The sequence below is a fragment of the Salvelinus namaycush genome, chromosome 26 (assembly GCF_016432855.1).
Source record: "Salvelinus namaycush isolate Seneca chromosome 26, SaNama_1.0, whole genome shotgun sequence".
In the NCBI taxonomy this organism is placed as follows: Eukaryota; Metazoa; Chordata; class Actinopteri; order Salmoniformes; family Salmonidae; genus Salvelinus; species Salvelinus namaycush.
This window is the reverse complement of record NC_052332.1, coordinates 31,749,363-31,766,091: the sequence shown is the minus strand read 5'-3', so window position 1 is coordinate 31,766,091 and position 16,729 is coordinate 31,749,363. Positions and strand designations below refer to the sequence as shown.

Below are 16,729 nucleotides of genomic sequence, written 5' to 3'. Positions count from 1 at the left end.
TAGATAGTTTATCCAAATTTGATTTATTTTCTAATTATTTGTGGGTCTGTGTAATCTCTCTCTCTCTCTCACACACACACACACACACACACACACACACACACACACACACACACACACACACAGAGGAAGCCACTTTAGAATATTGAGAAGCACCCTGGAATTCATGAATAGTTTGCTCCACCCCTCAAAGAAGGGTTCCTGCTATCTAGAATCCTTGGGACGTCCATACCCCCCTTTGAAGTTGAAATGTAAAATGGTTAGGTAACGGTTAAGGGTGTGGAGGTCCAAAGAATCCCTGATAGCACTGCCCCATAAAGAAGGGCTTGTTTATACTATGATTTATACGTCACTGGCTCCGCCCTCAAATCAAAACGTCCACAAGGACATTTGACCAAGGAAATTGGGATGTTTCATCAGCCTATGGAAGTCAGCAGTATTTTGTCGTGCCGAACACTTCAGAGTGAAGAGCAACGTAAAGTATGTCTGCTTTATACCTTTTGATATCGTGGTCCATGTGTTTGCATGAACTGCACGAGCCTCCGTAGTCTTTTACTAAAACTCTGACGCAATTATTTCTCATGTGCCGTCAGATGTACTCCTGTTACTCGTTTTTGAAACAATACATTCATGGTTATTGTTTTGGTATTAGAATGATCGGTGGTATTTGTTTGAAACCAATAGATGTTTACCTAACCTAACATCTTACAACGAACGTTACCAGCATTGCTCGCTAGGCGGTTGTTTTAGACGATAGCTAACTAGCATATTGCTAATATTGTATTGTAATGATCAATTTCATTAAATACGTGCAGTTTAAATTTACATTACTGCAACTGTTTGCCGTGTGAAAAAGTGTCAATTAATTATTGTTTAGCCAGCTCGTGCTAGCTAGCAAACAAACATTCTTGAGTCAACTAGCAAACGTTATCTAACGTTCGTTAACAATGTAATGTATATATTTAACTAGCTAACTAGGAAACTACACATCAACGCACTGTGTGGATGTGTGTAGCATACATATGGAAGCGTTCGTAAATTCGCTCTGGAGTGCGCTCTGGGCGTTGGTAAATTCAGAGTGTTTCGCTCTCGGAGCGTTCAATTGGACGCTCTGGCCTAGGAGTAGCGTTGATCCGAGCGTCCTGACCACACAGAGGCTAACAAGCTACGGTTGGCTAGCTTGTTAGCTACTTCGAGACAAAAATGAGAGAACACCTCACTCTGACCATTTTACTCGCCCAAGCAGAGCTGGTTAGTCTGTTTCCATGTTATCCAGAGCGTTGGTGTATGTAACTGTGTAACAGATTTTTTTTGTCGATGTTTACTGGCACCGCCCATATTCAACGGGTGTTGGGCGTTAGTCATCAATTATTCTGCGCTCTGGCACGCTCAGACGAGAGTGCTCTGAAATCGGAGTAGATAGCCAGAGTGAATTTACCAACGCGTACTAAGGTAGCTAACTAGCAAACCGATCATAGACAACTTTCACAGGTTAGTGTAATAAACTCACCAAAAGAAGAAACGTCCTCTCATCATCAACTGCGTTTATTTTCAGCAAACTTAACATGTGTAAATATTTGTATGAACATAACAAGATTCAACAACTGAGACATAAACTGAAGAAGTTCCACAGACATATGACTAACAGAAATTGAATAATGTGTCCCTGAACAAAGGGGAGGTCCAAAGTAACAGTCAGTATCTGGTGTGGCCACCAGCTGCATTAAGTACTGCAGTGCATCTCCTCATGGACTGCACCAGATTTGCCAGTTCTTGCTGTGAGATGTTACCCCACTCTTCCACCAAGGCACCTGCAAGTTCCAGGACATTTCTGGGGGGAATGGCCCTAGCCCTCACCCTCCGTTCCAACAGGTTGTGCTCAATGGAATTGAGATCCCGGCTCTTCGTTGACCATGGCAGAACACTGACATTCCTGTCTTGCAGGAAATCATGCACAGAACGAGCAGTATGGCTAGTGGCATTGTCATGCTGGAGGGTCATGTCAGGATGAGCCTGCAGGAAGGGTACCACATGAGGGAGGAGGATGTCTTCCCTGTAACGCACAGCGTTGAGATTGCCTGCAATGACAACAAGCTCAGTCCGATGATGCCTCAGACCATGACGGACCCTCCACCTCCAAATCGATCCCGCTCCAGAGTACAGGCCTCGGTGTAACGCTCATTCCTTCGACGATAAACGCGAATCCGACCATCACCCCTGGTGAGACAAAACCGCAACTTGTCAGTGAAGAGCACTTTTTGCCAGTCCTGTCTGGTCCAGCGACGGTGGGTTTGTGCCCATAGGCGACGTTGTTGCCTGTGATGTCTGGTGAGGACCTGCCTTACAACAGGCCTACAAGCCCTCAGTCCAGCCTCTCTCAGCCTATTGCAGACATTCTGAGCACTGTTGGAGGGATTGTGCGTTCCTGGTGTAACTCAGGCAGTTGTTGTTGCCATCCTGTACCTGTCCCGCAGGTGTGATGTTTGGATGTACTGATCCTGTGCAGGTGTTGTTACACGTGGTCTGCCACTGCGAGGACGATCAGCTGTCCGTCCTGTCTCCCTGTAGCGCTGTCTTGGGCGTCTCACAGTACGGACATTGCAATTTATTGCCTTGGCCACATCTGCAGTCCTCATGCCTCCTTTCAGCATGCCTAAGGCACGTTCACGCAGATGAGCAGGGACCCTGGGCATCTTTCTTTTGGTGTTTTTCAAAGTCAATAGAAAGGCCTCTTTAGTGTGCTAAGTTTTCATAACTGTGACCTTAATTGCCTACAGTCTAAGTTGTTAGTGTCTTTAATGACCGTTCCACAGGTACATGTTCATTGTTTATGGTTCATTGAACAAGCATGGGAAACATGTTTAAATCCTTTACAATGAAGATCTGTGAAGTTATTTGGTTTTTTACAAATTATCTTTGAAAGACAGGGTCCTGAAAAAGGGAAGTTTTCTTTTTTTGCTGAGTTTAGTAGCCAATAGACAGGTCCTTGGGCTTGGCATGACTGTTGTCCGTTAGCTGTAGCTAGCACTTTTTGATGTGTTGCATCAGTTTGGGCTACTGGCAGGTAGCTTACGCTATCTTGATGGCTGCATTTTACAGTTGTAGCTAGCCACTTCAGCAGCAACATTTTTTACATTTAATTTTCAAATTGAGGATCATGTGTTGACAGTTGTGATGTTTTGACTTCAGTCACATGTCAGTTGTGCATGGACAGGATGGTGTCACTTCTATAAACAGGATGATATCACTCTCATTTTCAATAGGCCTATTCTTGTTCTTCCCACCTGTTTTAGAATGGTTTAGCTGGCAATAGGTTTCAATTTTTATTTGCGCTCACTGAGTTTGATGTTCAGGTTGGTCATTATGCAGAGGACAAATTGTTATTTTTTTGCACCTTCTGACTCTTTCATGGGGTCGCTCTTTGCATTGGAGGTGTTTATTTGTTCACCTTAGTATTCTAAGCTGATCGATGGAAATAAAAATGCTTTCGTCATGATAATTACAGGGACATTTTCAGAAATTTTTGGGATTTGCCCCTAGCCTGGTGTATTTCCTAGACTGGTCAGTTGTCATAGGGAATGTATTGGACCTTGAGGAAGGAGGGAGGGACCCTGTTGGCTTGGTTCCATTGGTTTGAGGTTGCGCAGTTCACTCACAGCAGTATGTCCTTCTTTGCCTAGAAAACAGATTGTTCCATAACTTCAAACAGCTGGACAACTATTGACAATGACATATGAAATGTAGCCGCCCATCACGTAGCTCCAAGGGTGAGCTACCCACTGAGATTAGAATGCTGAAAGGACACTCTTGAATTCCCCACACTGACAGAGTGCCGCATTTGTACAAACCTCTTAAAAAGTATCCACTCCCCAATTAACGCTACTCTACCCGCATTACACAGTGACCCGGTTTGTCACGTGATTCTTCTGGTCATGAAGTCTGCAGTCATTAGTCAAACATGAAATGTAGGGCTGCAATTTTCTGATCCAGTCATGTTGAACAGTGTACCCATTAATGGGTATGTTTGTTACAGTTAAAATGTGTTTTTTTAAGAGTAGAGAAAAATCAAAGTTTATTAGTTACTTGCATAACTCTCCTCAACAATGTAGTACAATATTGATCAAGCTGTGCAATCTCTCTACAAATCCCCCTTTTAGAGACTGGTGAGGGCAAGTGACCGGCAGAACAACCCGTCGACCAACCCTCTTCTCTATCCCACACGCCGGGACTGAGAGAGACAATAAATCCCCCATACCATACTACTTCCACCTTAATATTATCTCTGTGGGTCTTCTCATCTACATTGTGTGTAAGCCTAATGGTAGTCAATATCTATGTATTTCAGTGTCTATGACTGCCATGTGGGTTTAAAAAGAAGAATAGTGAACTTTACCAGTGGGCAGGAACACTGTCTATAATCACTAAGGGAACCCACTCTTTCCATTTACTTGTACACTATAATAACTAAGCGAATCATTTGGTCTTCAGTGTGTTTGTTTCGTGTGTTATCTTTTAGCACTAGCAAGTTTAGGACACCATGATAACAAAAAACAGTCATACTGGCAGAGAAGGGGCTACACATGAAGTAAACAGACATGTTGTTGACAGTGAGAGTCAAAACAATAACATGCTTTGTGTAGAGTGAGCAACAGTCCCTAATGAGATTAACAGGTTGGTTAGTCTTGGGATAATCCTTTTAGATATGTTTACAAAAGCTCAGCGAGGCACCTAATATTCACTACCTACTGTACTACAGAGGGAAGGTGGGGGGCTAGTAAAAAGCACCACAGCAAAAGGCTAAATGCAATCCAAATGGTATTACGCCAATTAGCCCAGGCCTAGTAATTTAGGTCTGCTGAAGTAGTCCTATCCATTGTATACTACAGCCTACCTATTACAGAAAAGGGCAGATGGACACTAAACCCTTTCAGCCTGGAGGCTCCAACGAGCATGTCTGATTTTGAGCTTTCAGACGTAACATTAGAAGAGTTGAGCATTAGCTTCTTCACAACCTGGTTTCACACATCCACTCAATCATACACACAAGCCAGCCACCCTGCGTCACTCAGACCAAAGAGGCTATCTCGAGAGCTTATTGTGTGGGCAGAACAAAAGACTAAACCTCTCAGGCACTGCGCATGAATCGCTGGCAGGGAGATTCCCAGAGGGCACATTCCCAGGGCCAGAGATGCGGCCTGCCTAACTCTAAAATGGCTACGTTTACATTTTGAGTAATTTAGCAAATGCTCTTATCCAGGGAGGGATAAGTGCCTTGCTCAAATGCACATCAAGAGATTATTCACCTAGTCTGCTCGGGGATTCGAACAAGTAACTTTTCGGTTACTTGCCCAAGGTGGGTAATTGCTAGTTTAACTCTTCACGGCGAGCAGAGCACACTCGGTATCTGTTTCAGCATGTCAGTCTTGCGTAACTATTCAGTTGTTAAATCAACCCCTAGAGAGCACAGTCATGCTTTCCGTGTTTTAGAACAGTGGTTTAAGTTACAAGGTGGACATGCCAAGCCCATGCAGACTTAAATGAGGGAAGCCATTGTGCGTGTCCAAGTAAAGGAGACAGTATTGTTGGCTGCAATTATTTTCTACTTGGCCCCATACCAGCACCATCCTGATCCAATCACGGCTGCTAGCCCGATCAAACCTGCATTGGCTATTTTCCCTGTAGACAGTTTGTGACAGTGACTAATGTGGCAGACGCAATGCCCGAAACATGAAAGTTGTTATTTTTGAACAATTGTTTTAATTTCCCAATACCTTCAGAGGCCAGGGACTATGTTTATTTTATATTGCCATTCCTTTTTTTGTTCTGTGTTTGCAAATAGTTTTCTCAACACTCTTCCGGTGATTGTGCACTGTCTTCTATGGATAACAACATGTAGAATGGGCCTGTACACATGTATTATTATTATTATAGGTCTAAGTGTCACATGCTAAGCTACAAGTCTCCAGGCTTTGTAGAGTGTTTGGGGTGTGCTGCTGAAGAGGCAGTGTCTCAGATATGTAGAATAAGCAGTAGCCATAATGACCTTTAGTACTGTGCAACATGCGTAAGATATACAGGGGTGTGGTAGTGGGCGTGGCCAATGGCACAGTCGCCAAATGGAAATGTTCGATTTTTAAGCTGTTTTAAAGCAAATTTCTTGCAATTCTACACATTGGCGGAGAGACACTTTTACCATTTTAAAGCTAGTTTCCCGCTATTCTACACATTTTGTAATGGGTCTGAACAAAAAAAAATCAATTTTTAAAGCTATATTGAACAAAAATATAAACGTAATATGCAACAATTTCAAAGATTTTACTGAGTTACAGTTCACATAAGGAAATCAGTCAATTGAACTTCATTAATTAGGCCCTAATCTATGGATTTCACACGACTGGGCAGTGGCGGAGCCACGGGTGGGCCTGGGAGGTCATAGGCCACAAAAGGGCTTTAGTACAGACATAAATAATTTTTGTTCAGTATGATTTCCTGCTATTCTACACATTTTGCCATGGGGCTCAAACATGAACAAAATCAGTGGAGGCCCCACGCCATAACATTTTTGTGATTTTTGTTTCTCCGTGACTGTCTGGTTTTTATTTTGGTGATGGCTAGTTCCTAAATACACTGCTCAAAAAAATAAAGGGAACACTTAAACAACACAATGTAACTCCAAGTCAATCACACTTCTGTGAAATCAAACTGTCCACTTAGGAAGCAACACTGATTGACAATACATTTCACATGCTGTTGTGCAAATGGAATAGACAACAGGTGGAAATTATAGGCAATTAGCAAGACACCCCCAATAAAGGAGTGGTTCTGCAGGTGGTGACCACAGACCACTTCTCAGTTCCTATGCTTCCTGGCTGATGTTTTGGTCACTTTTTTTGAATGCTGGCGGTGCTTTCACTCTAGTGGTAGCATGAGACGGAGTCTACAACCCACACAAGTGGCTCAGGTAGTGCAGCTCATCCAGGATGGCACATCAATGCGAGCTGTGGCAAGAAGGTTTGCTGTGTCTGTCAGCGTAGTGTCCAGAGCATGGAGGCGCTACCAGGAGACAGGCCAGTACATCAGGAGACGTGGAGGAGGCCGTAGGAGGGCAACAACCCAGCAGCAGGACCGCTACCTCTGCCTTTGTGCAAGGAGGAGCAGGAGGAGCACTGCCAGAGCCCTGCAAAATGACCTCCAGCAGGCCACAAATGTGCATGTGTCTGCTCAAACGGTCAGAAACAGACTCCATGAGGGCCCGACGTCCACAGGTGGGGGTTGTGCTTACAGCCCAACACCGTGCAGGACGTTTGGCATTTGCCAGAGAACACCAAGATTGGCAAATTCGCCACTGGCGCCCTGTGCTCTTCACAGATGAAAGCAGGTTCACACTGAGCACATGTGACAGACGTGACAGTCTGGAGACGCCGTGGAGAACGTTCTGCTGCCTGCAACATCCTCCAGCATGACCGGTTTGGCGGTGGGTCAGTCATGGTGTGGGGTGGCATTTCTTTGGGGGGCCGCACAGCCCTCCATGTGCTCGCCAGAGGTAGCCTGACTGCCATTAGGTACCGAGATGAGATCCTCAGACCCCTTGTGAGACCATATGCTGGTGCGGTTGGCCCTGGGTTCCTCCTAATGCAAGACAATGCTAGACCTCATGTGGCTGGAGTGTGTCAGCAGTTCCTGCAAGAGGAAGGCATTGATGCTATGGACTGGCCCGCCCGTTCCCCAGACCTGAATCCAATTGAGCACATCTGGGACATCATGTCTCGCTCCATCCACCAACGCCACGTTGCACCACAGACTGTCCAGGAGTTGGCGGATGCTTTAGTCCAGGTCTGGGAGGAGATCCCTCAGGAGACCATCCGCCACCTCATTAGGAGCATGCCCAGGCGTTGTCGGGAGGTCATACAGGCACGTGGAGGCCACACACACTACTGAGCCTCATTTTGACTTGTTTTAAGAACATTACATCAAAGTTGGATCAGCCTGTAGTGTGGTTTTCCACTTTAATTTTGAGTGTGACTCCAAATCCAGACCTCCATGGGTTGATAAATTTGATTTCCATTGATAATTTTTGTGTGATTTTCTTGTCAGCACATTCAACTATGTAAAGAAAAAAGTATTTAATAAGAATATTTCATTCATTCAGATCTAGGATGTGTTATTTTAGTGTTCCCTTTATTTTTTTGAGCAGTGTATATAGCTCCATTATAATTTGTACATACATTATATATGGGTTTAGTCGTTTAAGCTTACACTGAAATCATTTTTACCATGTGTGTCTAAATAAAAATTAAAATTAATTAAAATTATATATATATTTTGGAGTGGAGACAATTTTTTGGCATTGGCGGCCCGCCGCTGCTGAATGAATACAGGGGAAACGCTGATACATGCTCTTGGTGGAATGCAAATGAACCTTGTGACAGTGTTGAACTTGGTAATATATATTTTTTTAATCTATGTAGGCTAAATGCCAAAGTGGTTGTCTTACCACGTGGTATCACTTCATTAGGATAACATTTTTTACTATCTGTATTCTGGAAACTTGATATGGACTTGAATATGTGATAGAATATAGCCTATTAGGTACTAGAGCATAATTAAGCAATAAGACACGAGGGGAAATGTGGTATATGGCTAATATACCATGGCTAAGGGCTGTTCTTATGCGCAACGCGGAGTGCCTTGATACAGCCCTTAGTCGTGGTATATTGGCCATATACCACAAGCCCCTGAAGTGCCTTATTGCTATTATAAACTGGTTACCAATGTAATTAGAGCAGTAAAAATAAATGTTTTGTAAAACCAGTGGTAGATGGTCTGATATACCATGGCTGTCAGCCAATCAGCCTTCAGGGTTGTAACCACCCAGTTTATAATAGACTACACAACAATTGTTTCTGATGACTGAAAGTTGGTCAGCATGTCTTTAACTCAGTAGTCCTCCAGGAAGGTTATAAGGGGATTGCGACGCACAGAGATATTGGTGTTCGCGTCCATGTCTGCTTCTCAAAGCTCTCTCTGTCAGTTTGTTTTTTATTTTCATAAAGCCCTAAGGTGAATAAATGTATTTCTGGGAAGTTCCATAATACCAGCATGCTGTTTCTTAGAAGAATGTGTGGTTTGGTTGTCTGGAAACATGCAGGAGGGAAATTTAAAACATGGACCAAATCCCAAAATGGAAGAATTACTGGAATTACCAGATTAGGAGGAACCACTAGTGTGGCATCAAACACAATTGTAATGTCCCGACTTGACCAAATATTATCCATCTTAGCAGTAGGCTATTCCTTTGCCAGGGCAATTTTCTTGAATGTTCATGTTGTTTGCTCACTAATCAGTTAATCAGTTTGTTATTCCAGAGACAGTTGGTTTGCAAACAAGGATTGCACACAAAACAAAGTAAAAAAAAAAAATCATATTTCATGTCATTAGCAAGAACTAATAGCATACATTTTGCCTATAGACTTTCTTATATACTCATGAATCTGCTTCTCTACTGTGTTTGACCTTAGGATCTCTCCTGCTGCATCTCAGCTCGTGACGCGTTTTCACTGCTCTGATCAGCACCAGCTCCCTCCACAGACAACCATGGTAGAAAAGATGGCCTCCTTCGGCCGGATCCTGCTGCGACGCAGGGCACTGGATTGCTCCGATGAGGGAACCCGCTTTGCCCGCTGCCTCTCCACACTGGACCTGGTAGCCCTGGGGGTGGGCTCCACCCTGGGGGCAGGGGTGTACGTCCTGGCTGGTGAAGTGGCCAGGGAGAAGGCTGGACCTGCCATCGTTCTCTGCTTCCTCATCGCTGCACTCTCCTCTATGCTGGCCGGACTCTGTTACGCCGAGTTTGGGTCCCGCGTACCCAAGACGGGTTCGGCGTACCTGTACAGTTATGTGACGGTTGGTGAGATCTGGGCCTTCATCACGGGATGGAACCTCATCCTCTCCTATGTCATCGGTGAGTTGGTAGATAGGAAATCGGCTTCGCATTGAGCTACTATGTTCATGGATGGAGGTTTGTTTCTAGGATGGCTTATCCTCTTTAGTTTGGTTGATGTTTTGCGTCATGTTAACTTATTCTCCTTGGTCCTCTGTCCTTAAGGTACAGCCAGTGTGGCCCGAGCCTGGAGCTCTACATTTGATAATCTAGTGGAGGAGAAGATCTCCTTCTTCTTCAGGTCTTCCATGGCCATGAAGGTCCCGGGGGGCGTGCTGGCTGAATACCCTGACCTGTTTGCACTCATCATCGTGCTCTTATTAACTGGTGAGGACTCCTCCAGCATTGTCAACCAACATGGATAATGTTGGGGCCCGGGGAGGCAGCACATAACTAATAACCCCGTCATAAAAGCTGTATGTACAGTATTGTAATGTGACTTGGTTTGTCTCACCTAGCTAACTGAAAGATGAAAGCACTAACTGTACATCGCTCTGGATAAGAGCATCTGCGAAATGACTCAAATGACTCAATGTACAAATGTAGATTTGTGTTAATCATGCCATCATGTTGCTTCCTCCAGGACTGCTGGCATTTGGAGTGAGTGAGTCTGCCTTGATCAATAAGATTTTCACTGGGGTCAACCTGGTGGTGCTGGGCTTCATCATCATCTCAGGCTTTGTGAAGGGAGACACAGCCCACTGGAACCTCACCCTGGAGGACTTTGTTAATACCTACCCCAACTACACCAACACCTCCAGCATATCCCAGGAGTGAGTCCTTCATTTAATATGGCTACCAGCTGAGATTTAGCTGTAGATTCCATTATAGACCAATCGTACGGAGTAAATCATGTTTGTATGTGACTAGCTGTGTTTGATCTCTGCATTTGGTTTCAGAAATATAACAGTATAACCATATAATTGGATTTTGTCCTCTCTGCCACTCAGGGTTGTGGATAAGATGTTTGGCTCAGGTGGTTTTGCTCCTTTTGGCCTCAGTGGCATTCTGTCCGGTGCTGCTACCTGTTTCTACGCATTCGTTGGTTTCGACTGCATCGCCACTACCAGTGAGTTACTTACTTTGCTCCAGAGCTAAACAAACTCTTGACAGTTTAATACTTTTCTGAGAAGTAGCCATTATTTACTATTTTACACCTAGGGTTACTATACATAACTTTAACCCATTTTATAAGAGATTCTCCAAAATTAAAATAGTCAAGGTATTTATATATAAATTCTAGTCATACTTTATCAAGTTAATTGAGCTATTTACTTTGCACTAGCGCTAAACATTAGATAGGTCCACCTCGTTTCTTCTCGAGTCACTTACATTCCGTTATTCAAAATGTAACTTTTAAAATGGTTGCCAATTTTAAATAGTTGCTGCCTTGAAGTTCTCTTTGGTGGTCCTCTCTCATAGTGCTGCCTTGTATTTTCCCACAGGCGAAGAGGCTAAGAACCCCATGCGTTCCATCCCCGTGGGCATCGTGGCCTCTCTGCTCATCTGTTTCTTCGCCTACTTCGGGGTGTCTGCAGCCCTCACCCTCATGATGCCTTACTACATGCTGGACACCCGGAGCCCCCTGCCAGAGGCCTTCAACTACGTGGGCTGGTATCCTGCTCGCTACATCGTGGCTGTGGGTTCCCTCTGTGCTCTCTCCACCAGGTCAGTTAGGCTGATAGATCACACTATGGCTACTGTTCTATAGCTCCCTTAACGTATCCACTACGCTCATCGGTACTTAAGTCATTCTGTTTTTGCTATGTAGTCAATGTTTGTTGTTTTCCTAGCCTGCTTGGGTCCATGTTCCCCATGCCGAGGGTGATCTACGCCATGGCAGAGGATGGGCTCCTGTTCCGTGGCCTGTCCCGCATGAACACGCGCACCAAGACCCCCGTGATGGCCACTATCGTCTCTGGCTGTGTGGCATGTGAGTTCGGCCCTCCGCCCTCTCTCTGTTCATACATCTGGTTCTGCTCTACTACCTATGGGTTCCACTGTAGTCATTTCCTGCTGTTCTCTGTGTTCGTGTTTAAGTATGAAAGTAGGAATGTACAGCATGAGGGAAGACCGTAGAAAAATATTCTCTGAACAACGGAATGCTGTTTTTTGTTCCATTGTTTTTGAATAATTAGTGTAAATAACCAACTTCATGGAGTACATTGTCTTTATATAGTGAGAATGATGGTAATGAAGCAACTTCATGGAGTAGATTGTCTTTATGTAGTGAGTATGATGGTAATGCTGATTTTGTCACCTCTCCCTGTAGCTCTGATGGCCTTCCTCTTTGACCTGGCTGCCCTGGTTGATCTCATGTCTATAGGGACACTGCTGGCCTACTCACTAGTGGCCATCTGTGTGCTTATCCTCAGGTAGGTGATGACTTATACCACATTATTTTAAACATACTTTAATACCTAACCTAGCATTTGTGATATTGAAATGGTGATTATCCTCCTATACTGGATTTGCTTATGGTATTTTACATGGCATGCTCAGTGTGAATACCTCCCATGTTCCAGGAGACTGACCTGTCTGTCTGTCCAGGTACCAGCCCGGCACCCTGAGCTCATCCAGTCAGACAGAAAAGCTAGTGGAGCTGGTTGGAGGGGAGAAGGTGGCCCGGGGGGACAGTGGAGATGAGTATGGCCTGGATCTGGAGGACTGCCCCCTCAGGGAAAAATTCACCCCCTGCCTCCTCCTCTTCCCCAGTGGTGCCTTACCCACCAAGACCTCCGGGAACATCGTCTATGCCACCACGGCCATTATCTGTGAGTGACACCTCTCTCACCCACACTTACCGTCTTATGCGGTTGACCATTGGTTGTTTTCAAAGCAGCTCTTTTTGTTGTTGAGAAAGCTACTTTTAACTCGCTCTCTCTTCATCCTTTCTAGCGGTGCTCATCACTGTGCTGTGTGTGGTGCTGGCAGGGAAGCTGGATGAGTTGATGGAGGTTCAGCCTGTGTGGGTCACAGTGTGTGTAGTCTTGGCCCTGCTCTGTGCCCTTTGTGTCATTATCATCTGGAGACAACCAGAGAGCAAGGAAGCTCTCACCTTCAAGGTCAGTTTCTGACTATTTAAACAGGTCCAGTGTTTATTCATGTCTTACAACCAGTTTATAATCCAGCTTGATATGCAGTTAAAGTATGACTAACCTGTCCCTCTTCCCTCTAGGTGCCCCTGCTGCCTTGGCTGCCTCTGTTCAGTGTCTTTGTCAACATCTACCTCATGATGCAGCTGGACCTGGCTACGTGGTGCCGTTTCGCTGTGTGGATGGCCATTGGTGAGTTAACGTGACATTATACACAATAGGAAATGTTTCTAAAGTCACAATAGAATCACATGCTAAGTCTGTTTTTATGAGCAGCAGAATGTTAACTTAATTTGTGTGAACTCCTCTAACCATTCTTCTTACTCCTTCCCTCAGGATTTGCAATCTACTTCTTTTATGGGATTTGGCACAGCAGTGCGGCAGCCAGCAGCACCCCTGGGAAATATGAGCCTGCCCTCCAGACCAAGAAGAAGCCCATCTACCTGGGGGGAGACGAGAGTGAGGTGGAGGGGATGAGCCCCTGAACGGCTGGAGGAAACCCCACACATTATACCTCTGCAGTGAAGGCAGACAATTCAACTGACTGACACTACAATTCATCAGTTTTTTTCTTCTTTCATTTTTGGGATATCTCTGTTTTAAGCTTTATTGGACAGTTGAGGAATGCTATTTTTAACAGTTGAAACATTGCTATTAACATTACTAGTGATTTTATTTATTAGAAGTTAGTCTCTTCCAAGTTTGATTGTGTCTGTGCCTCTAATTGTTAGCCCCTGGTGTCCAGCAGCAATATGAACTTCAGCTGGCCAGGAGTGTTGGTTAGGGCCATGTGTAAACAGAGTACCAGTGTGTCTATGGGGTTTACAATCTTGGTCAGAGCCTCGGTGTACTTTGATCAACAGCACAGGGTTAGTGGATCGCTGGCGTAGACAAACTGTCCTCCATCACCTGTCACAGAGCAATGTATTTAACAGTAGGGCCTTGTATGCCTTGTGGCAGAAACTAGTATTTATTGTTGGTGTCAGCTTGTTCTGTAAGATGAGATATCACCACAGAGACGTGGGAACTAAATATCCTAAAGGCATTTATGAACAATCTGTTGTCAGTGATGTCTTTGTCATTTAAAATGTTTTTAAACATATGGTAAACTAGTCAAAGTAATGATGTAAGTTATTGTCTTCACGGTGGTTAGTCCCTGTGTAACTGAAGCAGTATATGCATATTAGGTTCATCCGAAGAATACATGGAGATATTGTAGCTCTTCCTTAAAGTTGATGAAACGACATCCTGGCACCACTACATTTAGCTGGCTGCTGTGTCATCTTAATTTGATATATTTTGGGCCGTACTGTACTCTTGTACCCTCACCCTTCATGTATCTCTGTTTATCTCTCTGGAGTTTGGCTTTACAAATCAGAACTACCCTTTTTTTTATATGGACATACTTGAGTTTGAGATTTCTGCCTGCCTCGAATGCTTGAGCTGTCTACAGATGTGTAATAAAGACCAGTACCCCGGGGGTCTATTCACTGGCTCTGTGTTGAATCTTAAAGGCAGTGACTTTAGTCCTGGTCATGCACTACCACTGATGTAACTTTAGTTGTAGATGCTTGTGAAAACATGTTAGCAAATGTTTTTTTTTAGTTTCCGTTGAAACTTGTTCTTGGGAGCTTAGCTGTCGAGTTTGCATCATTTTATCTAAGCATTCTATTCTGTAGAATTGTTTTATATGTAGTTCTTTTATGCCTTTCAAATTACATTAATCAAGTAATGTCATTTTATAGATGTTATTGTATTCTTACATGTACAGTTTTTAAAGTACTCTTGATGACCCCCTTTCTTTAATGATTTACTTTATATAGCAAAACTTTTCCACCACCAAATGATTGAGACTTCAACTCGTGATTCCATTTGCTATTAATCACTAGTTGTGGTGCTGCTTGACCAAAATGCAGTGGGCATTGGAGACACTAGGTCAAGGACATAAGGAATTTGACCAGCAAAATCTGCTCTCTAAATCTGAAGTATATTTGTGCTCAGCTGTAAAGACACGAGTTGGTGAGGATAATTGAGTTCTATGGTTTCTTAAAGGAAAATACCATCCAAAAACTGATGCATTATATGATGCAAAATGCATCATACCAACTGTATTTCTGTATTTAGAAAATGATATCTTAACTTGATTGTTGACTTGCAAAAGTTGTTGGGCCGATATCAACAATGGACTAATGAAACAAATACCAAAATAGGATTTGTGTGGAGTTTTCCTTTTAAGTGAGTTGTTGTAGTACAGTAATAACTAATGTACAGTATGTGTATAGCTGTAACATATTTGTATAAAGCTGTATATTATACAAATGGACACTAATTCAAAGGAGGTGTTTTATACTTGTGCTTCTTAACATACATTTTAACAAACTATTGTTTCTTGAGAACTTGTAAGAATCTCAAAAAGAAACCAGTGCCTGAAAATACCGCCCGCCTCAGATACCAGGGGCCGGTAAACCAAGGCTCATATCAGGCCATAGTACTGATTGATCAGTACTACTCTAAATGCTGTCACATAAATATCAATTATATTTTTGGTCTTTGGTTTTATATACTGTGAATATATGCCTGTCATGTAGAAATGAGCTGTATTTTCAATGTCTTTTCTAAATAAATGTTTATTATAATGACATTCTATGCCTTTGTTGATTCTCAACAGTAGATTGAATTATTTAATTTTTTTAATTAATTAAATAAATGTTATAAAAATCAATAAGCTTATCAAACCGAGGGAAAATCCATATCCATTTCCTCCATATCTACAGATTCACAACACTTAAATGTTGCAACTTTTGGAATGGCATTGCATGCCTAATATCTACCTGAAAGTATTTATTTAGGTTCATGTGTTAAACATGACAAGCGTTCAGATTCTCCTGGCCTTGCTCTGTATCCTTTGTGCCATTATCATCTGGAGACAACCAGAGCGCAAGGAAGCTCTCACCTTCAAGGTCAGTTTCTGACTATTTAAACAGGTCCAGTGTTTATTCATGTCTTACAACCAGTTTATAATCCAGCTTGATATGCAGTAAAAGTATGACTAACCTGTCCCTCTTCCCTCTAGGTGCCCCTGCTGCCTTTGTTCAGTGTCTTTGTCAACATCTACCTCATGATGCAGCTGGACCTGGCTACGTGGTGCCGTTTCGCTGTGTGGATGGCCATCGGGGAGTTAACGTTACATTATACACAATTAATAAGAATTGTTTCTAAGTTCACAATAGAATCCCATATGATTTGGCCACTCTATATTTGAACTTTAATGTTCTTGAACTTTTAAATAAGAATTTGTTCTTAATTAACTGACTTGCCTAGTTAAATAAAGGTTAAATAAAATAAAACATTTAATGTTGTGCCTTGTAACCATTCACAAGGTAAATGATTTAGTGTGTGCTGCCCTCTTGTGTTTGTATATGGCATTGTACTAATGGAGACTTCAAACAGTTGTTTCACAGATAGAACAATGAGACGGATGTTTCACCAGATGTATTAATGTGAAGCAGCCGGTTGGCGTTTCCACCCATTACCAAATATGGTGATGAGAGGAAGCCCAGTGGCCGGCAGTGGGGAAAGATGGAGTGAGATGTATTTTGGCCAACCTTCTGCTAATATTCTCATCGATTAAACATTTGATCTCAATACAGTTTTCTTTTTGAGTTATTGCACATGCGCACTTCAAAGAGTAGCC

At 43.2% G+C, this 16,729-nt stretch overlaps 1 protein-coding gene across 2 annotated transcripts; it reads left to right on the top strand.

The window, feature by feature from the left end:
• The first annotated feature begins 357 nt into the window (after window positions 1-357).
• Window positions 358-15,676, top strand: LOC120021415 (cationic amino acid transporter 3-like). 2 transcript variants are annotated; one of them, XM_038965177.1, is made up of 12 exons: window positions 358-480; window positions 9,519-9,961; window positions 10,106-10,267; window positions 10,524-10,713; window positions 10,891-11,009; window positions 11,386-11,608; window positions 11,734-11,873; window positions 12,213-12,315; window positions 12,491-12,714; window positions 12,839-13,005; window positions 13,119-13,227; window positions 13,372-13,520. In XM_038965177.1, exons 2-12 carry the CDS (start codon window positions 9,595-9,597, stop codon window positions 13,518-13,520), a joined length of 1,953 nt encoding a protein of 650 aa, XP_038821105.1. In that variant the 5' UTR covers window positions 358-480; window positions 9,519-9,594. The 2 variants fall into 2 exon arrangements, with proteins under 2 accessions (XP_038821105.1, XP_038821106.1); XM_038965178.1 differs by lacking the exon at window positions 358-480 and having other exon boundaries at window positions 9,595-9,961; window positions 13,372-15,676.
• The last annotated feature ends 1,053 nt before the right edge of the window (window positions 15,677-16,729 follow it).

What these genes read in the sequence shown, in the direction of transcription:
- LOC120021415 (XM_038965178.1), top strand. Translation starts at nt 9,595, where the DNA reads ATGGTAGAAAAGATGGCCTCCTTCGGCCGGATCCTGCTGCGACGCAGG. An exon ending in CGACTGCATCGCCACTACCA is followed by an intron (nt 11,010 to 11,385) that starts GTGAGTTACTTA and finishes ATTTTCCCACAG; the next exon opens with GCGAAGAGGCTAAGAACCCC. An exon ending in CGCTGTGTGGATGGCCATTG is followed by an intron (nt 13,228 to 13,371) that starts GTGAGTTAACGT and finishes TCCTTCCCTCAG; the next exon opens with GATTTGCAATCTACTTCTTT.